Here is a 17867-nt window from a genome sequence, read left to right as displayed (position 1 = left end):
TATTGACATGAAATAATTCTCTCTCCCTGGTGGTTGAATATTATCTCAACATTTATTATGTATCTGGACTTAGGAATGACAGAGACCATAGGCAGTGACAATTTAATAAGTCTATCCAAGTGTGCTGATGCTTTATTCACAATATAAAGGTTCACAAAATACAAATTAATAATCTACTTAAGACTTTATTATAAATAATACTTAACAGAGGTTTACAGTCATAACTTTATTTAAAAAATTGATATATTTCGCCGATTATAAAATTATTTAATAAAAGTTAAATTTTACTATTTTTTCCAGATTTCTGACATGTCTATGTAAGAAATACAATGTGTGTGTGCCCTACATAAGAATACTTGTTTTCCTTTTTTCTGCATGTAAAACCCTCATGTGCTTAATCTGGCAGCCGTTATACAGAAAGCGTTTCCCACACTCGGGGCAAGCGTGCAGCCGCTCCATGGTGTGAGCTCGGATGTGCCTCTCACATGTGGACTTGGTGCTAAACAACTTCTCACACTCGGTACAGGGGTACAGCTCCTCGCCAGCGCGGAGCCGCAAGTGCATCTCGAAATTCAACTGCTTGATAAAACATTTCCCGCATTCTGGGCACAGGACCGGCTTGTCTCTTATGTGTATTAGTTGATGCTTGTCAAGGCCTGACTTAGAATACAGACACTTTCCGCACTGAGGGCACAGCCATTGCTTGTCTCCTTTGTGAAGCCTCATGTGTGCCTCCAGGTCTGATAGTGAGGTAAAACACTGTCCGCACTCCTGACACAGCCGTATCTTCTCCTCCATGTGAGTTAATAGGTGTTCCTCTAGAGCGGACTTATCCCCAAACAGCGCCCCACATTCCAGGCAAACCGGCGTCTTCTGCTCATGAACTTTATGGTGTTCAAAATACTCAGACACACTGTCACACGTTTCCGGGCATACAGGGCACATTATCTGTACGTCTACGTTGTGCGTTCTTTCATTATCTACAGACTCCTTCAGGAGCACATTAGGGCGAGCGCCCTGCACAGGGGCATTTTCTTCCACGCTCTCTAAGACATGGTGGGAATCCGCCGCAGTAACAACGTTTTCAGTTATACAATCTGGAGACAGAAAAAAAAAATGCAATTTATTTCAATGCAAAACTAAGAAGTATTAGGTTGTGACAGATGGATGACGGCTTTCCTGGGATGTCAGAACGGCACCGCATACACAGACAATGATTAAACAGTTACTCACTATGAGCCTGGTTCTGAGCTGGTCGCAGCAGAGTCCGTATCTCGTCTTTTGCCGGGCGCATGTTTGCAACTTTATGCAAATGCCACTAAAAGCCCTTCCCTGGTGCATATCCGTGTGTCCAAATATGCAGGAATGAGACGCCTACTTTAAGCAACCATATACAGTACACTGATATACCACTTGGCGCATCTTTAGGCGCACCGTCAGAACTTGCACCAGTCCTATGGCAGATGCAGATGTTCCCTCTGAATATATCTTCTAACAGATGGGTCCACATACATCTGGCCTCCATGCTTGTTAAACAGCCCTTTTAGTCGCTCCATGCCGTGGTGTGACTCGGTAGCGGACGAGCCTCTTTTTGTGCAATTTTTTTACCTTCAAATGCGTCTTATTCGCAATGATGTGACTACACAACACAAGCAGCTTCTGCTGATTAAAATGATATGCAGCATGCCTATGTTCTGTATGTGTTTGCGGGTGTATCTGAATGCGAAACGCTACGTTACAGTGTTACAGCCACTGACACTGTAATGTAGGATTTCACATGCAGATACACCCGCACTCGCTCACAGAACATAGGCATGCTGCATATCATTTTAATCAGCAGAAGCTGCTTGTGCTAACTAGTCGTATGTTCCTACGTGGGTGATTCTGCGTCTCTGTACGTATCCACTATAAGCGGCACACTTGCGTCACTTCAATAACATGCCCATAAGGCAGCTCATCTCTGGGCGTGGGCTAAGCACAACTCCGTCACCATGCCGGAAACGCCAACTACATTTTTAAATTTTTTTTGATACCTTGTATCTCTTGTGCGCCTCAATCCACGGAATGTGGACGGAAGCGCAAAAGAAAAACTTCACTGCGCCCGACTCAGAATCAGGAACCCTATACGCTGCCATATCCAACCAACCACATGGCCTAATAAGCAACAATATATGTAACAGCTGTAATGCCTAACAATGACTGTTACTGTCACATAACTCATTTCTATATCGTTCAACATAAATAAATAGATGTGTTAAAAAGCATTTTCTACATCAGTGGTTCTCAAACTCGGTCCTCAGGACCCCACACAGTTCACGTTTTCCAGGTCACCCAGCAGATGCACAGGTGTATTCATTACTCACTGACAAATTTTAAAAGATCCACAGGTGGAGCTGATTATTTCACTTGCGATTCTGTTTGGACACCTGGAAAACATGCACTGTTTGGGGTCCTGAGGACCGAGTTTGAGAACCTGTGTTCTAAATGATCAAATAACCTCACAAACCGGAATAGTTTCTCTATGTGTAGAAATAACAAATATATACTACATCTGGCATGATGGAGTTATAGGGCCTAAACCTAATTCATAAATGGGAATGTAAAGATCACTGATTGTCAGTCTGAGTGGTGTGACATGAGGTAAGATTGTCGGACAACGACGCCAATTTCCCTCACCGTCTCCATTTGTATCTGCTTTCCTTTCCTGTACCCAATGCTGAAAGTGTCATTGTGTCTTACATCCTGAGCCTCAACTGTGGGAGGACAAATAACTAGTCATTTCTTCCATTATCACATTGTAATATAAATAATAAATGACTTATTCTCACTCTCCTCATGTCTCCCTTACAGCACAATCCTCTGTGCCAACAACCAGTGGCATCACAAGGGGGGTGCAGGCCGCCGAGGGGTGACACAGCTTCCCCTCCCCACACCAGGAGACACCTAGGGGAGGAACGCCACTGTCAACAACCAAACTAACTCCCGATTCCCTTACTCTAAATATAAGGGACTCTCCCCCCTATGTGGAGAGTGTCTGTCTGGCCCACCCCTATACAGTAATCTCTCACGAGCAGGGCCCCCATTCCTCATGTGCTCCTATCCTTCCCTTATTTTTACCACTCCCGTGGCACTGAGCCTTTGGGTGAGGCCACTGCAGCTTCTGTGGGTCTGATGACTGCACGTGCAGCAATGGGAATATAGCTTGTGTCCCAGGTTATACAATGTTTTATACTGTAAGTCTTCTGCACTTCATTTCTTGTTATATCTGCACTGTATCTACTAACATACTGTGTGTGTGCATGTGGTAGGGAGTATAGAGTGTAAGCGCTGCATCTGCTAACATACTGTGTGTGTGTGCATGTGGTAGGGAGTATAGAGTGTAAGCGCTGCATCTGCTAACATACTGTGTGTGTGTGTGCATGTGATAGGGAATATAGAGTGTAAGCACTGCATCTGCTAACATACTGTGTGTGTGTGCATGTGGTAGGGAATATAGAGTGTAAGTACTATCTGCTAACATACTGTGTGTGTGTGCATGTGGTAGGGAATATAGGGTGTAAGCACTGCATCTGCTAACATACTGTGTGTGTGTACATGTGGTAGGGAATATAGGGTGTAAGCACTGCATCTGCTAACATACTGTGGGCCTGATTCAGAGCCGCTCGTAAGCGGCCGCTCGTTCGCTCCGTGCGATGTTCGCACAACTGCGCATGCATACGGCTCGTAATACGCATGCGCGAACCAGTCAGTGCGGTCGAAATTCATGTGCTTGCAAAATAGCGAATGCCTGATAATTTGAGTGACAGAATGAGGCGTTTGTGGGTGGTAACAGGAGAAGGTGCTTGAAAACGGGGAGTGGAGATTCGAGCGCAGGCGTGCCACAAGGTAAAAACGGGCGTTTTAAGGGTGTGCATAATTAACAAAGCAGCGTCATTGACCACGTCACTTGGTTGTTTCTTAGCCTGAACTGTTCGCATGTTTGCGGTAGGAAATCCAACCACAAGCACTGCGAGCAGTTCAGACGCCTTTCGATGTACTCGATTAATCTAATAAATAGCGGAGATGACGTAGGATGCGAGCGGCCAGGGGCGTTTTTATCAAAATAGTGGCCGCAGGTTTTGTTCGCTCGTTCAGACTTAGAGGCGTCAACAGACCGCAAAGAGCGAGCACTTCATTTAAATAGCCAGCCCGTTTTTCAGAATGACCGTTCGCAAATAGCGTCCGGCTCTGAATCAGGCCCAGTGTGTGTGTGCATGTAGTAGGTGAACATAGAGTTTGTGTGCATGTGGTAGGGAATATAGAGTGTAAGCACTGCATCTGCTAACATACTGTGTGTGTGCATGTGGTAGGGAATATAGGCCCTCATTCAGAGCCGTACGCTCTGAGCAGAGCGCACGCTCTGAATGAGGGCCGGCCTCCATGAAAATGGAGCGTCCTTCTGGACGCTCGTATAGCTGTGGGTCACCACCCACAGGCTATACGAGCGTGCATTTTGATGGCCGCGATGGTCGAGACCATCGCGACCATCGAAATTGCGAGCCGGAGCTTGCGGTTGAGGTTTTCAACCGCAAGCTCCGGAGTGATTTTGGCTCTATCAGAGCCAAAATCACTCCCACTGACATCACTAGTGATGTTAGTGGGCCGGCTTCTGACGGGTGGCGTTCCCGTGGGAATGCCCCCGTCAGGGAGGCACGCCCCCGGCACACCTACCAAAGGGGGCGTGCTGTCAATCAACATCGACAGCACGCCCCCTTTGATCAGACACAACGAGTGAAGGACTTTCCTTCGCTCGTCGCGTCTGGCGCATGCGCACGACGGAGCTCCCACCGTCGTGCGCATGCTCAGTCCATAACATCGACCCACTTGCGAGCGGACAGCCGCTCACGAGTGGGTCTGAATCAGGCCCATAGAGTGTAAGCACTGCATCTGCTAACATACTGTGTGTGTGCATGTGGTAGGGAATATAGAGTGTAAGCGCTGCATCTGCTAACATACTGTGTGTGTGCATGTGGTAGGGAATATAGAGTGTAAGCGCTGCATCTGCTAACATACTGTGTGTGTGTGCATGTGGTTGGGAATATAGAGTGTAAGCACTGCATCTGCTAACATACTGTGTGTGTGTGCGCATGTGGTAGGGAATATTACGCGATTTGCGTAATTTTGGCACTGCCTCCTGCATCACACTGCCTGTAATATCGGCAGTGTGTAGCAGGGGCGGGGCCAAAATTACGCGTTCGCGTGGCCCCGCCCCGCCCACAAAATGTGCCATCTGGCCACGCCCCCCCAGTAATGCCGATCTGGCTGCTCCCTCCCGGAAGGGGCAGCCAGATAGTCGGCAAGTATGGGTAAGAATGTATTTCTTACACTCACCTATAGAAATGTCATTGCCCACATACTGCTCTTCATATTTCACAAATAACTCTTTTCCACTTTCAATCTTTGGCACAGTCTCCGGCTCCACGAAGATACAATCTCTGTCACTCAAATGACACTTTACAAACAATCTACAACAGAATAAGGACAATGACCATTCGTGTCCAGCAAATGTCATGTTCAAGCATTGGTGGAGTTGAATAAAGTTGGCAGCGATGCTGTGTGATGGTAACAAGCCGACCTCAGCAAGATGGAGGACAGCAGCCCTGGGGATCATCACAGAGGGACAGGGAAGTCACACCCCAGGCTGTGCCTCCTTATACAGCTCCTCCCAAACATACATATAGGCAGGGCCGGTGCAAGGTCTCTCAGCACCCTAGCAAAACTTCAGCCACCACCCCCCTCATAAGGTGTCCCAAATGCACTCTAAAGAGGTCTGGATCGGGAGGGCACAGCTTGGAGTACAGTGCCCTGAGCGTGGCCGCTGTGCTATCACAGTCTATGTGTGACAGTGACGGCCAGTCCTATACTGTAGGTGTCGGGGGCCTGGGCCACTGGTGAGAGAGAAGGTGCGGCCCAGGGGGAAGTGCCCCTTTCTCCTGGTGGCACAATCTGCCCCTTTTCTTCTCCCCCATCCCCCACCCCTCTGCTTACAATAAAGCTGACAGCTACAGTATTATTTTTAACAGTTGCATTAATTTTTATTTATTCATTGTATGTTCTGCAGCCTGCACTAGGCACCAGCACACCCCTCTGCTCTGCTGGTATACTGATCTTATGTGAATGATGTTATAAATATAATTATATTACTACAGTAGAAGTATTTTTATACCATCATTCACATAAGACCACTACCCAACACAAAACTTGCTGAGCTGACTTACAGTCCCATCACTGGCTATCAGCGTTTTTTCTTCATATCCTTCACAGGCTCAGTTCAGCCCCAGGCAGTCCGGCAGCCTGCTCCTCGTCTTCTGCAAAGGAAGAATAGGGCAGGTTAGGGGGCGGTACAACCCTCAGTGCCGGATTAAAGCCCACATGGGCCTTGAGCTGAAATTGATTAACGGCCTATTTTGTGTTGTCATAGGAGGTGTGACCAGCACAGCGGGTAGTGTGGTTAGCTATGTGGAGGGTGTATATATACACACACACATATAATAATTGTGTAAAGTCCATCTGACTCCTTAGTGTGGGGACAGTGGAAGTCCCTGCACTGAGGAGGAAGATGGACTTTGTACAAGGGAGTTGCTACTTAGAACATGACCAGCCGCCAGGAACAAGGTAAGTATGTGGGGTGGGACAGAGCAAGGGGAGGGTGGCAGGACTGAGCGAAGGGTAGGTGGGATGGAGAGTTCAGGGGGGGGCATCTGGAAAAAGTGACGAGGGGGAGCAGGTTCAGAAAATAGCAGAGAGTGGACGGGGCCAGCCAGTGCGGAGGATGTGACAGAAAATGAGGTGACCTGTCATATGTACATATATATATTCATGCAGACACACATGTATACACGCATACATACACTTACACACATGCTATATATATATACACAGTATATATTCGTATGTGTATATATATATATATGCACACACATATGCATACACATAATATATATAGACACACATACATACATACACATAATATATATAGACACACATACACTTACAGTACACACATATACATACACATAATATATATAGACACATACACTTACAGTACACACACATATACATACACATAATATATATATAGACACATACACTTACAGTACACACACATATACATACACATAATATATATAGACACATACACTTACAGTACACACACATATATACATAATACAATGATAGAACCATTGGTCAGTGGCAGTGCACTTACAGAGGTAGATTCCTCTCTCAGAGTCTCTGCACTGACACCACTTCCTCCATCAGCAGCCACAGCCTTTCCCCCATCTCCTCAGTCACTCAGGCCGCCTTCATGGAGCTTAGCTTAGTGCTGCCGGCGGCACTTGTCTGTTGTCACATGGCGCGGGGGAGGCACCGGGCAGGTGTGTAATACAGGGAGGGCTTATACCTCGCTCCCACTATGAAATTATTATACAAATTACACGGTGGTAGGCGGTAGCCGCCGGTGGGCTGACAGGCAGAGGGGTTGTGGTTTCAGTGGGTCTAGAGTGGGGGTCTATTTTAGTGTAACGATCTTCACCCGCCGCGCGGCCAGACGCAGATACCTCACTCTGGCAATGCCAGTGAGCTATGTGGAATGATGATGTGACTTATAGACAGCGGTGGCTGCGGATGGTCAGACCCGTGGCCACCGCTAGCACAATTCAATATGAAGGATGTCTGAGACATCCTTCATTTTTTCATTTAATTAACTCTGCAGTGCCCTCCAGTGGCCGGCGCCCATAGGCAGCTGCCTAAACCTGCCTAATGGTGGCGCCGTCCCTGCATATATGGGTCAATTCAACTAGGAGCAATGCAAAAATGGACAGGATGCACAAAACCCATACATACAGTAGCTGAATTTATGCAATTTAATACACACTACTATTGGGGCTGCGTATGAACACACACAATGTAGGGGCAATGTAAGGTGTGGTTGTCAGCATTTAAATGCCATAGCAATGTCACTTCTCTCCTACATCGTTTCTAATTGAATTAGCCCCATTAAATTTGGTCAAGTTACCCTTTAATGTCTCAGTTTCCGGTCATTTCCTTGAGCTAAGATTACAGACCCGACCCTCCTGTCCATGTGTTATAGACATATTAGGTTATACAGCCCAATCTGTATTTGTCAGAATCATTCGTAAAAGTGTAAATTCACCAAAATTTCCTCAGTCCATCTTTAGTCTCTATGTAGGAGCCACAATACAGGTTATATACTCCCCTTACTCGTGTTAGTATATGCCATATTGTAAGAGAACACAATTAGGGAGGTCTTATATTAAGGATAGTGCAGTCTTTGTATCCAGCAAATGATCTTATATTCCCCCTATTGTCTCTATCTAAGAGACGCGCACTTCCATGTCTGAGCTTAATAATGCTCTATACATCAAGTACCACAAGGTAGAAGGCTGCGGTCATCAGGTGGTGACATCCTCAGCCCCAGAGTCAGAGTGCTGTGCCTTACCTAAGTTTCATCGTTGTCATCAGCATTGCCATCATCATGAGTATTGTCATCTTCATCATGAGCATTGTCGTCATCATCATGAGCATTTACATAATCATCATCATGAGCATTATCGTCATCATCATCTTGAGTAATTGTCATTACCATTAGCGCCATTATAATAAGGATCATCACCACCATCCTTCTCGTCGGACACTGGTTCTGTCGCCGTTGTAGTATTTCCGTGTTCAGTAGCTTTCAGCTCAGGCTCCACATAGACACAGACAACACGCAACAGTATTCATATGTCTCACTGTTCATCATTAAACACTTCCACCCAATAGAGACACTTTATTACTGTTTATGTGTAGCCAGGCTTCTGAGATTTCCATCATCTTCATAATGATCATTGTCATCATCATCATGAGAATTGTCATCATCTTCATAATAAGTATTGTTGTCATCATCTTCATGAGCATTGTTACCATTATCATCATGATCATTGTTGTTATCATCTTAAGCATTGTTGTCATTATCATCATGAGCATTGTTGTCCTTAATCATCATGAGCATTGTTGTCACTATTATCATGAGCATTGTTGTCATCATCTTAAGCATTGTTGTCATCATTATGAGCATTGTCATCATCGTCATGAGCATTGTTGTCATTATCATCATGAGCATTGTTGTTATCATCATAAGCATTGTTGTCATTATTATGTGCATTGTTGTTATTATCGAGGGCATTGTCGTCATCATCATGAGCATTGTTGTCATCATCACCATGAGCATTGTTGTTATCTTAAGCATTGTTGTCATCATCATTATGAGCATTGTCATCATCGTCAAGAGCATTGTTGTCATCATCATCATGAGGATTGTTAATATCATCATAAGCATTGCCATCATCATCATGAGCATTGTCATCATCATCATGAGCATTGTCGTCATCATCATAATGAGCATTGTTGTCATTATCATCATGAGCATTGTCATTATCATGAGCATTGTTGTCATCGTCATGAGCATTGCTGTCATTATCATCATGAGCATTGTCGTCATCATCATGAGCATTGTCGTCATCATCGTCATGAGCATTGTTGTCATTATCATCATGAGCATTGTCGTCATAATCATGAGCATTGTTGTCATCATCGTCATGAGCATTGTTGTCATTATCATCATGAGCATTGTCGTCATCATCATCATGAGCATTGTCGTCGTCGTCATGAGCATTGTTGTCATTATCATCATGAGCATTGTTGTTATCATCATAAGCATTGTCATTATCATCATGAGCATTATCATTATCATCATGAGCATTATCATAAGCATTGTCATTATCATCATGAGCATTATCATAAGCATTGTTATTATCATCATGAGCATTGTTATCATTATTATCATGAGCATTGTCGTCATCATCATGAGCATTGTTGTCATCATCATCATCATAAGCATTGTCATTATCATCATGAGCATTGTTGTTATCATAAGCATTGTTGTCATTATCATGAGCATTGTTATCATCATGAGCATTGCTGTTATCATGATAAGCATTGTTGTCATTATCATCGTCATGAGCATTTTTGTCACCATCATCATGAGCATTGTTGTTATCATCATTATCATGAGCATTGTTGTCATTATCATCATGAGCATTGTTATCATCATAAGCATTGTTGTCATCATCATCATAAGCATTGTTATCATTATCGTGAGCATTGTTGTCATCATCATCATTGTCATCATCATCATTGTGAGCATTGTTGTCATTATCATCATGAGCCTTGTTATCATCATGAGCATTGTTGTCATCATCATCATGAGCAGTTGTCATTTTCATCATGAGCAGTTGTCATTTTCATCATGAGTAGTTCTCATTATCATCATGAGCAGTTGTCATTATCAAGAGCATTGCTGTCATCATCATGAGCAATGATGCCATCATCATCCTGAGCATTGTTGCCATTATCATGAGCATTGTAGTCATCATCATCATGAGCATTGTTGTCGTCTTCATCATGAGCATTTTTGTCATCATAAGCATTTTTGTCATCATCATCATGAGCATTGTTGTCATTATCATCATGAGCATTGTTGTCATTATCATGAGCATTGTTGTCATCATCATGATTATTGTTGTCATCATCATGATTATTGTTGTCATCATGAGCAATGATGCCATCAACATCATGAGCATTGTTGTCATCATCATCATGAACATTGTTGTCATCATCATCATGAGCATTGTTATCATCATCATGAGCATTGTTGTCATCATCATCATGAGCATTGTTGTCGTCATCATCATGAGCATTGTTGTCGTCATCATCATGAGCATTGTTGTCGTCATCATCATGAGCATTTTTGTCATCATCATGAGCATTGTTGTTGTCATCATCATGAGCATTGTTGCCATTATCATCATGTGCAGTTGTCATTATCATGATCATTGTTTTCATCATCATCATGAGCATTGTCATTATCATCATGAGCATTGATGTCATTATCATCATGAGCATTGTTGTCGTCATCATGAGCATTGTTGTTGTCGTCATCATCATTAGCATTGTTGTTGTCATCATGAGCATTGTCGTCATCATCATGAGCATTGTTGTCATCATCATGAGCATTGTTGTCATCATCATGAGCATTGTTGTTGTCCTCATCATGAGCATTGTTGTCGTCATTATCATGAGCATTGTCATCATCATCATGAGCATTGTTGTCGTTATCATCATGAGCACTGTTGTCATCATCATGAGCATTGTTGTCATCATCATGAGCATTGTTGTCATCATCATGAGCATTGTTTTCGTCATCATCATGAGCATTGTTTTCGTCATCATCATGAGCATTGTTGCCATTATCATCATGAGCAGTTGTCATTATCATGAGCATTGTTTTCATCATCATGAGCACTGTCATTATCATCATCATGAGCATTGTTGTCATTATCATCATGAGCATTGTTGTCGTCATCATGAGCATTGTTGTCGTCATCATCATGAGCATTGTTGTCGTCATCATCATGAGCATTGTTGTCGTCTTCATCATGAGCATTGTTGTCATCATCATCATGAGCATTGACGTCCTTATCATGAGCATTGTCGTCCTCATCATGAGCATTGTTGTCGTCCTCATCATGAGCATTGTTGTTGTCCTCATCTTGAGCATTGTTGTCATCATCATCATGAGCATTGACGTCATTATCATGAGCATTGTCGTCATCATCATGAGCATTGTTGTCGTCCTCATCATGAGCATTGTTGTTGTCCTCATCTTGAGCATTGTTGTCGTCATTATCATGAGCATTGTCATCATCATCATGAGCATTGTTTTGTCGTCATCATTATGAGCATTGTTGTCATCATCATGAGCATTGTTGTCATCATCATGAGCATTGTTGTCGTCATCATCATGAGCATTGTTGTCGTCATCATCATGAGCATTGTTGTCGTCATCATCATGAGCATTGTTGTCATCATCATGAGCATTGTTGTCATCATCATGAGCATTGTTGTCATCATCATGAGCATTGTTGTCAACGTCATCATGAGCATTGTTGTCATCATCATGAGCATTGTTGTTGTCATCATCATGAGTGTTGTTGTCATCATCATGAGTGTTGTTGTCATCATCATCTTGAGTAATTGTTGTCATCACCATTAGCGCCACCATAATAAGGATCATCACCAACATCCTCCTCCTCGGGCACAGATCCTGTCACCACTGTATCATTTACGTGTTCATCGGGTTTCAGCTGAGGCTCCACATACACAGAGTCTGCAGACAACACATAACAGTATTCAGATTTCTCACTGTTCATCATTAAACACTTCCACCCAATAGAGGCACTTTATTACTGTATATGTGTAGCCAGGCTTCTGAGAATTCCACTGTTTTATAATGTTAGAATGGTTTCTGCACCCAGCATGTAACTGCCCATGAAATGCCCGATGCACCAGTATAACCACAAGGACCATGTCACACCACAGCCGGCAGCTGGCAGAGCGTATTTGCTGAAACCCAGCCTGTGACGCGTAGACATAATGATCCGACAAAGGCCGAGGTCCACAGACAGCGCCCATCTAACAGTGTTATATCATGGTGTAAGTGGTCAGAGCGCCATGACTGTGCCATATAGATCATGCAAAGGAACCTCACACATTATAAACAAGCCTTAAAGTGCCTCTGACATGTATACACAGTGGAGACAGACATATAGCACTGCAGAGCCGGTAATGGTCAGCTGTGGGCTTTGGTTATTAGGTGATTACTATGGTTATTAGGTGATTACTATGGTTATTAGGCGATTATAGGTATTTTGGAAAGTGGGTGGGGTTGGGAAAATAAATGTACACAGAGAAGCCCTTTTGCATAAAGTGAACTTGCACTGAGCTGTACATTGCATCCATTACACACCTAATATCCTAATTTGTAAAGCGCAACGGAATATGCTGCGCTATATAAGAAACTGTTAATCAATCAATAATATCCGCACAGTGCACCTTAGATAATGGCTACTTAGCTGCTGAATACGGAACGGCAGTGAGATGAGCCCTAACTGGCTGGTCCGGGAACCAGGTAAGTGCTGGGTGTCCGTTCTCTATCTCACGTTACTACTAACCTGAGGAATCGTCATCCTCGTACAGCTCCGGATTCCGCACATTCAGCTCTGTTCTAGGTTCATCCACTGAATGAACTTCAGGCTCTACATAGACACAATCTGCATACATAGGAAACACTTCACATTAATCATGTAACATGACATCATCAGTCTTATCTAATGCATCATCATTTGCTCTTTAGCAACGTCTGTAAATGTCCATGAGACAGATTGAGAGTTTGTATTTGGCAATAAGTAATGAGCTGCCATGTGAGTGACAGCTACTTCCCGGACTGCCAGCAGGTGACGATCACATGACTGCGCCCTCCCACCTCCCTTAAAGGTGATCTGAATTCTGATTACCTGATTGGTCATCCTCCTCTAGTTGTAGAACTTGCTGCAGCTTTGATACCATATCTGGCCTGATAAAGATGCAGGCTGGGAATGTAAGAAGAGATAGATAAGCAGACAGGCAGCCACCACTGATGCAAAGTATCTACAGATCTTACTGATATCATGGAGACAACAGCAAATGTTCTGTAACACAAATACCCATCAGCAGGAGAACGGAGCTGTAGTAAAACAGGTCACTCGCAGAGGTGATGTTACAGAGAAATGATGTTGGAGTTACATTTTGTGTCCTATTTAGGACGACAGATAACATCTGGAATGACAACACTGTCCGTCCATTGGGCTCTGTAGTGTGTGACGGTTCTACAATAACCAGGAAGAAGGACGGTGATAAATGTTCCACGTGAAATGACCCTGAGAGCAGAATCTTTAAGGCCACTAGAATAAGTGTAAAGTCAGTATCCATTAGTGGCACTAGCTATGCTCCTAACAATTCTAGCAATTAGCTCTTATTAGTCTATTAGTACAGGGACACGGGTCACCTCATACTGCTCACCCCGCCCCGATCTCTGTCTGGTTCTATATAGTAGCCACCCATCAATCTTGCAAATGGAATCCATAAAATCTCCAGTACTAGATCACAACATAAAATCATAGTGGGTACTAAAACTGGATTTTTGTTCTTACCTGTAAAATCCTTTTCTCTGAATCCATATGGGGGACACTAAAGACCTTGGGTATAGGTAAAGCTGGAGGAGCCTGGGCACCAAAGAGCTAAGTTTGAAGTAGCAGCACGGGCTCCTCCTCCCCTATCGCTTTCTTTGGCAAAGCTGTCCGGGGTCAGCTTTGCCAAAAAAAAAGGGGAGGCCAGATGAACCAAGAGATGCATTTGCCCCATGGAAATACCAAAGCAAAAAAGGGGGACCCGTTGTACTTATAGCGAAGAGAAGAAGAATACGGGCCCAGTGACCCAATTTTCAAAAGAGGGGGTACCACGATTTTCACAGTGATATGAAATGAGGAAACAATAAAGATGGTGCAGAGAATTGCCTAGTCCTAATGGAATAAATGTGATCCAGCCCTCAACTGAGAAAACCCATCAGGCTGGAGAGTGAGAGCGGGAAGGAACCACCGGGTGTCCCAGGGGCCAGCAGTGGTTCACATGAGCTAGGGCTCAAAAGGATAAAAGTGAACCAGACCCTAACACCAGAAACAAACTCTAAGGGGCAATTGGAATCGGTATGTAATGAGGGATCAAATAAAGACAGTAGTAGCCCGACGGATCGAAATCCAACTGCAGCAGGTAAGTATCCTAACCCTCTTCTTTCCCTAACCCTCCCTCCCTGCACCCTAACCCTCCCAGGGGGGTGCCTAATCCTAACCGATAGACAATTTAGACAATCCTAACCGAATGCAACTGATAGACATCCTGAATTACCAAAGGACACCCATGAAAATGGAGTACCTGAGACATACCCTGGATAAGTATATGGACCTCCCTCAGGGATACCTGGAAATAATAAGAACCTTATCCAGAGATATCTGGTAGGGTAACTGCCCACACAAATACTGTGTGAAAGTCAGCTATGCAGTGTATGTATAAAACACATAGCTGTATGCCTGATAGTATACCTCCTGATGTCACTTAGCCATTGTATCATTTAGGTAAGTTAGGCCTCGTAGAGTAAAGTAGAATACGACCATTCTTATCTGCTGGAGAAGATGGCCTCCCGAGACCCATATCTCGGGAGGCCATATATATATATATATATATATATATATATATATATATATATATATATACACAAGCTGTATTAAGCCCTGCAAAGGGTGTTTCTCAGTGACCAGTAACAGCAGGTACAGACACACAAGTAACGTACACTTACTCACAGACACACCACCGACCTCTCAATGCAGAAAAATGTGGGCTAAATAAGTGCAACAAACCAGCCTAACCAGCAGGAAGGAGCAATGAGATAAGTGGGAGTAGCCTATCAGAGGAGACAGAAGCCCAGGTTCTCTCTCCAATGCTGGGGCAGGCAATGTTATAAAATAGCTGCTCAGGGTCTAGGAGGGGAGGAGAGAAGGGAGGATCTGCTTGGGGCTTATTAGCTGCATAGGGAAAGCGCACACCTAGGGGTGGGGGAGGGGTAAAAAGGGAAGCTCCAGCCTCCCCATCTGGCATAACTCTCAGGGAACATGGCCGCCACTGCTATGAAGCAGCCCCTGCTCCATATAGAAATCCCTGGTGGTCTAGTGGTGAGCGTGGTTAGACCGGGAGCCCCCACTGCCAGCACCCCTAGACGTGCCAGAGGTCTCCTGCTCTGGTGGTGAAAGCTGCAAACCCACAACTCCCTGCATACCTGCTTACCTTGCTGCCCCCGATGAGCACCGGCTGCGGCTTGCGGCTCCTGATGTGTGTCTCGTCCCTGTGCCCCCTAGTGCAGGAAAAATAAATTAGAATTTTTTACATATGCAGTAGAATGGTCCCTGCTTTGTATTATAGTTCCTGTATTGTGTATCGGTCACTAGAGTGTTCTCTGTATTGTGTATCGGTCACTAGAGTGTTCCCTGTATTGTGTATTGGTCACTAGAATAGTGTCAGCTTAGTAAAATGGGGCTGGTATATGATGTATTTATTTATAGTCCGTTGTCATAACAATTTTTCACTTATTTCAATAACTATTCAAACCGCACCCACATTAGGCAAACCGCACCCACAGACCATTATTCCCGATGCATGCGCTGGTAGAAAAGCTGGGACACTTGCTTACATCTGCCCCCCAGGCTGAAAGTTGCCAGCCAGCCACTGGTTATATGGACTAGAAGTGCTCCAGTCTAATAAAAGTTTTTTTGATACTATAACTGTGTGATTATAGTGCCTGGGGCTGGGTGACACCTGTTTTTGCGATTGATGGAACCTACCTGAGCCACTGGACACTGAAGAGGGAGTTACACTACAAAACCCAGGCAGGCAAGGCACATAGGTTCTGATTCTGCCATCTGGCCACTGTGGTCTGCCTAATACATTCTGCATAATGCAAGCCTCTGCCTGTTTATGCTGAACATCCGTGTGTCTGCATGTGGAAAACAGGGCCGCCCACTGTATTTCCATCCATAGCCATCATCATTAGTATCAGGACTTACACCCACCCCATGCTGGGTGCAAATGCTATGTCTAACACAGGCCCCCCACCTGCGTCTGCATACTGTGTGCGAGCGCGGAGGTCAGTCTACATGACAATGACACTTCCACTGGAAGGACGGCTCTGTGCTATAGTATGGCCAACACGAGTGATCGCACATAAGGGTTAAAGTAAAAAGAAAAATGTTGACGTTGTGTGTCGACTTTTTGAACCTGGCGACCTTTTAAACCCTGTCGACCTTCTATACTATTGACATATTGTACCTGTCGACCTTTTGTCCCTAGTTACCTATTGCATGGTAACCATCTGGTGTTGTCCCTGTCCTCCTATACATTGTTGATGTATTATACCTTATCTCCCCTGCTGATGTTACTGCAGGGGGTTGCGGCGCTGGTAGGGAGATCTCCTGCATCTCCTTGTTGTTACAATTTTGTATCCTCTAACACGGGCACAGGTCTCGTCTGCTGGTGTTATGGCAGGTGGCTCACATACGCGGCTTGTAGATGACATTGGTGACTCTGCCAGTGTTATGGCAGGTGGTTCACATATGCGGCTTGTAGATGGCATTGGTGACTCTGCCGGTGACTCTGCAATCAGAATGAGACACAATATTGTCACTGATACGTTTATGTGGACGTTCTCTGCATCCTACAATGCCCCGGTTGCCGAAGGTTGTTGAACAAGAAAAGGCTGATTTGTCTTAGGGCACAGCATTATAACACATTTTCCATTATAACACATTTTAACCCTTCACTGTGTGTTTAATATATATGTACTTCACTTTTTTATTTTCGTTCTTTATATGCAGCTGCAGCTGCTCCTAACTATCTCTTTACACTACACTTTTCTTACTATGCTGGTGCCCTGGGGCGGCTTGGCTGGGGCAGTTTTGGGGGGTCCTGCGCTCTGGATTTGAGCCCTAGTATGTTAGGGACCTACCCGAAAGAGGTTATCTGGATATGGTGGGTAGGCCCATAACCTTGGCCATGAATATGCTAAAAACCTCTATTGATTGCAAAATGTTATTGCATTTATGTATATTATTAATAATTTGGAGTTGTGCACCTGAGATTTGTCTGTTTCTGTGCCTGCAATTAGTCTCATCAGGTAGCACCTCCCATTATTTATATAGTCAGGTTGTGCAGTCCAGAAATCTTTCTCATGAACAAGAAAAGGGCCACACATACATTATAATTACATGGCCATGGGATAATTATCACCTAGAAAATAATATGAATTTCAGTAAAACTTATGGAGGTTGTCAGTAAAATGATGCAGG

The 17867-nt window shown here is 44.2% G+C and overlaps 1 protein-coding gene across 1 annotated transcript; it reads right to left on the bottom strand.

Annotated features, from left to right (window-relative positions):
* Positions 1-271: 271 nt before the first annotated feature.
* LOC148506522 (uncharacterized) lies at positions 272-8655 on the bottom strand. Its single transcript, XM_088446661.1, has 4 exons — positions 8501-8655; positions 6258-6347; positions 5371-5504; positions 272-1097 (listed from the first exon to the last, which is right to left on the bottom strand). The coding sequence occupies exons 2-4, from the start codon at positions 6263-6265 to the stop codon at positions 343-345; spliced, it is 897 nt and encodes a 298-aa protein (XP_088302787.1). The 5' UTR covers positions 6266-6347; positions 8501-8655; the 3' UTR covers positions 272-342.
* Between the last annotated feature and the right edge of the window lie 9212 nt (positions 8656-17867).

Source organism: Taudactylus pleione, unplaced genomic scaffold (genome assembly GCF_031769625.1).
Source record: "Taudactylus pleione unplaced genomic scaffold, aTauple2 ptg000400l, whole genome shotgun sequence".
In the NCBI taxonomy this organism is placed as follows: Eukaryota; Metazoa; Chordata; class Amphibia; order Anura; family Myobatrachidae; genus Taudactylus; species Taudactylus pleione.
The sequence above is the reverse complement of the archived record's forward strand: the minus strand, read 5'-3'. Positions and strand labels throughout refer to the sequence as shown.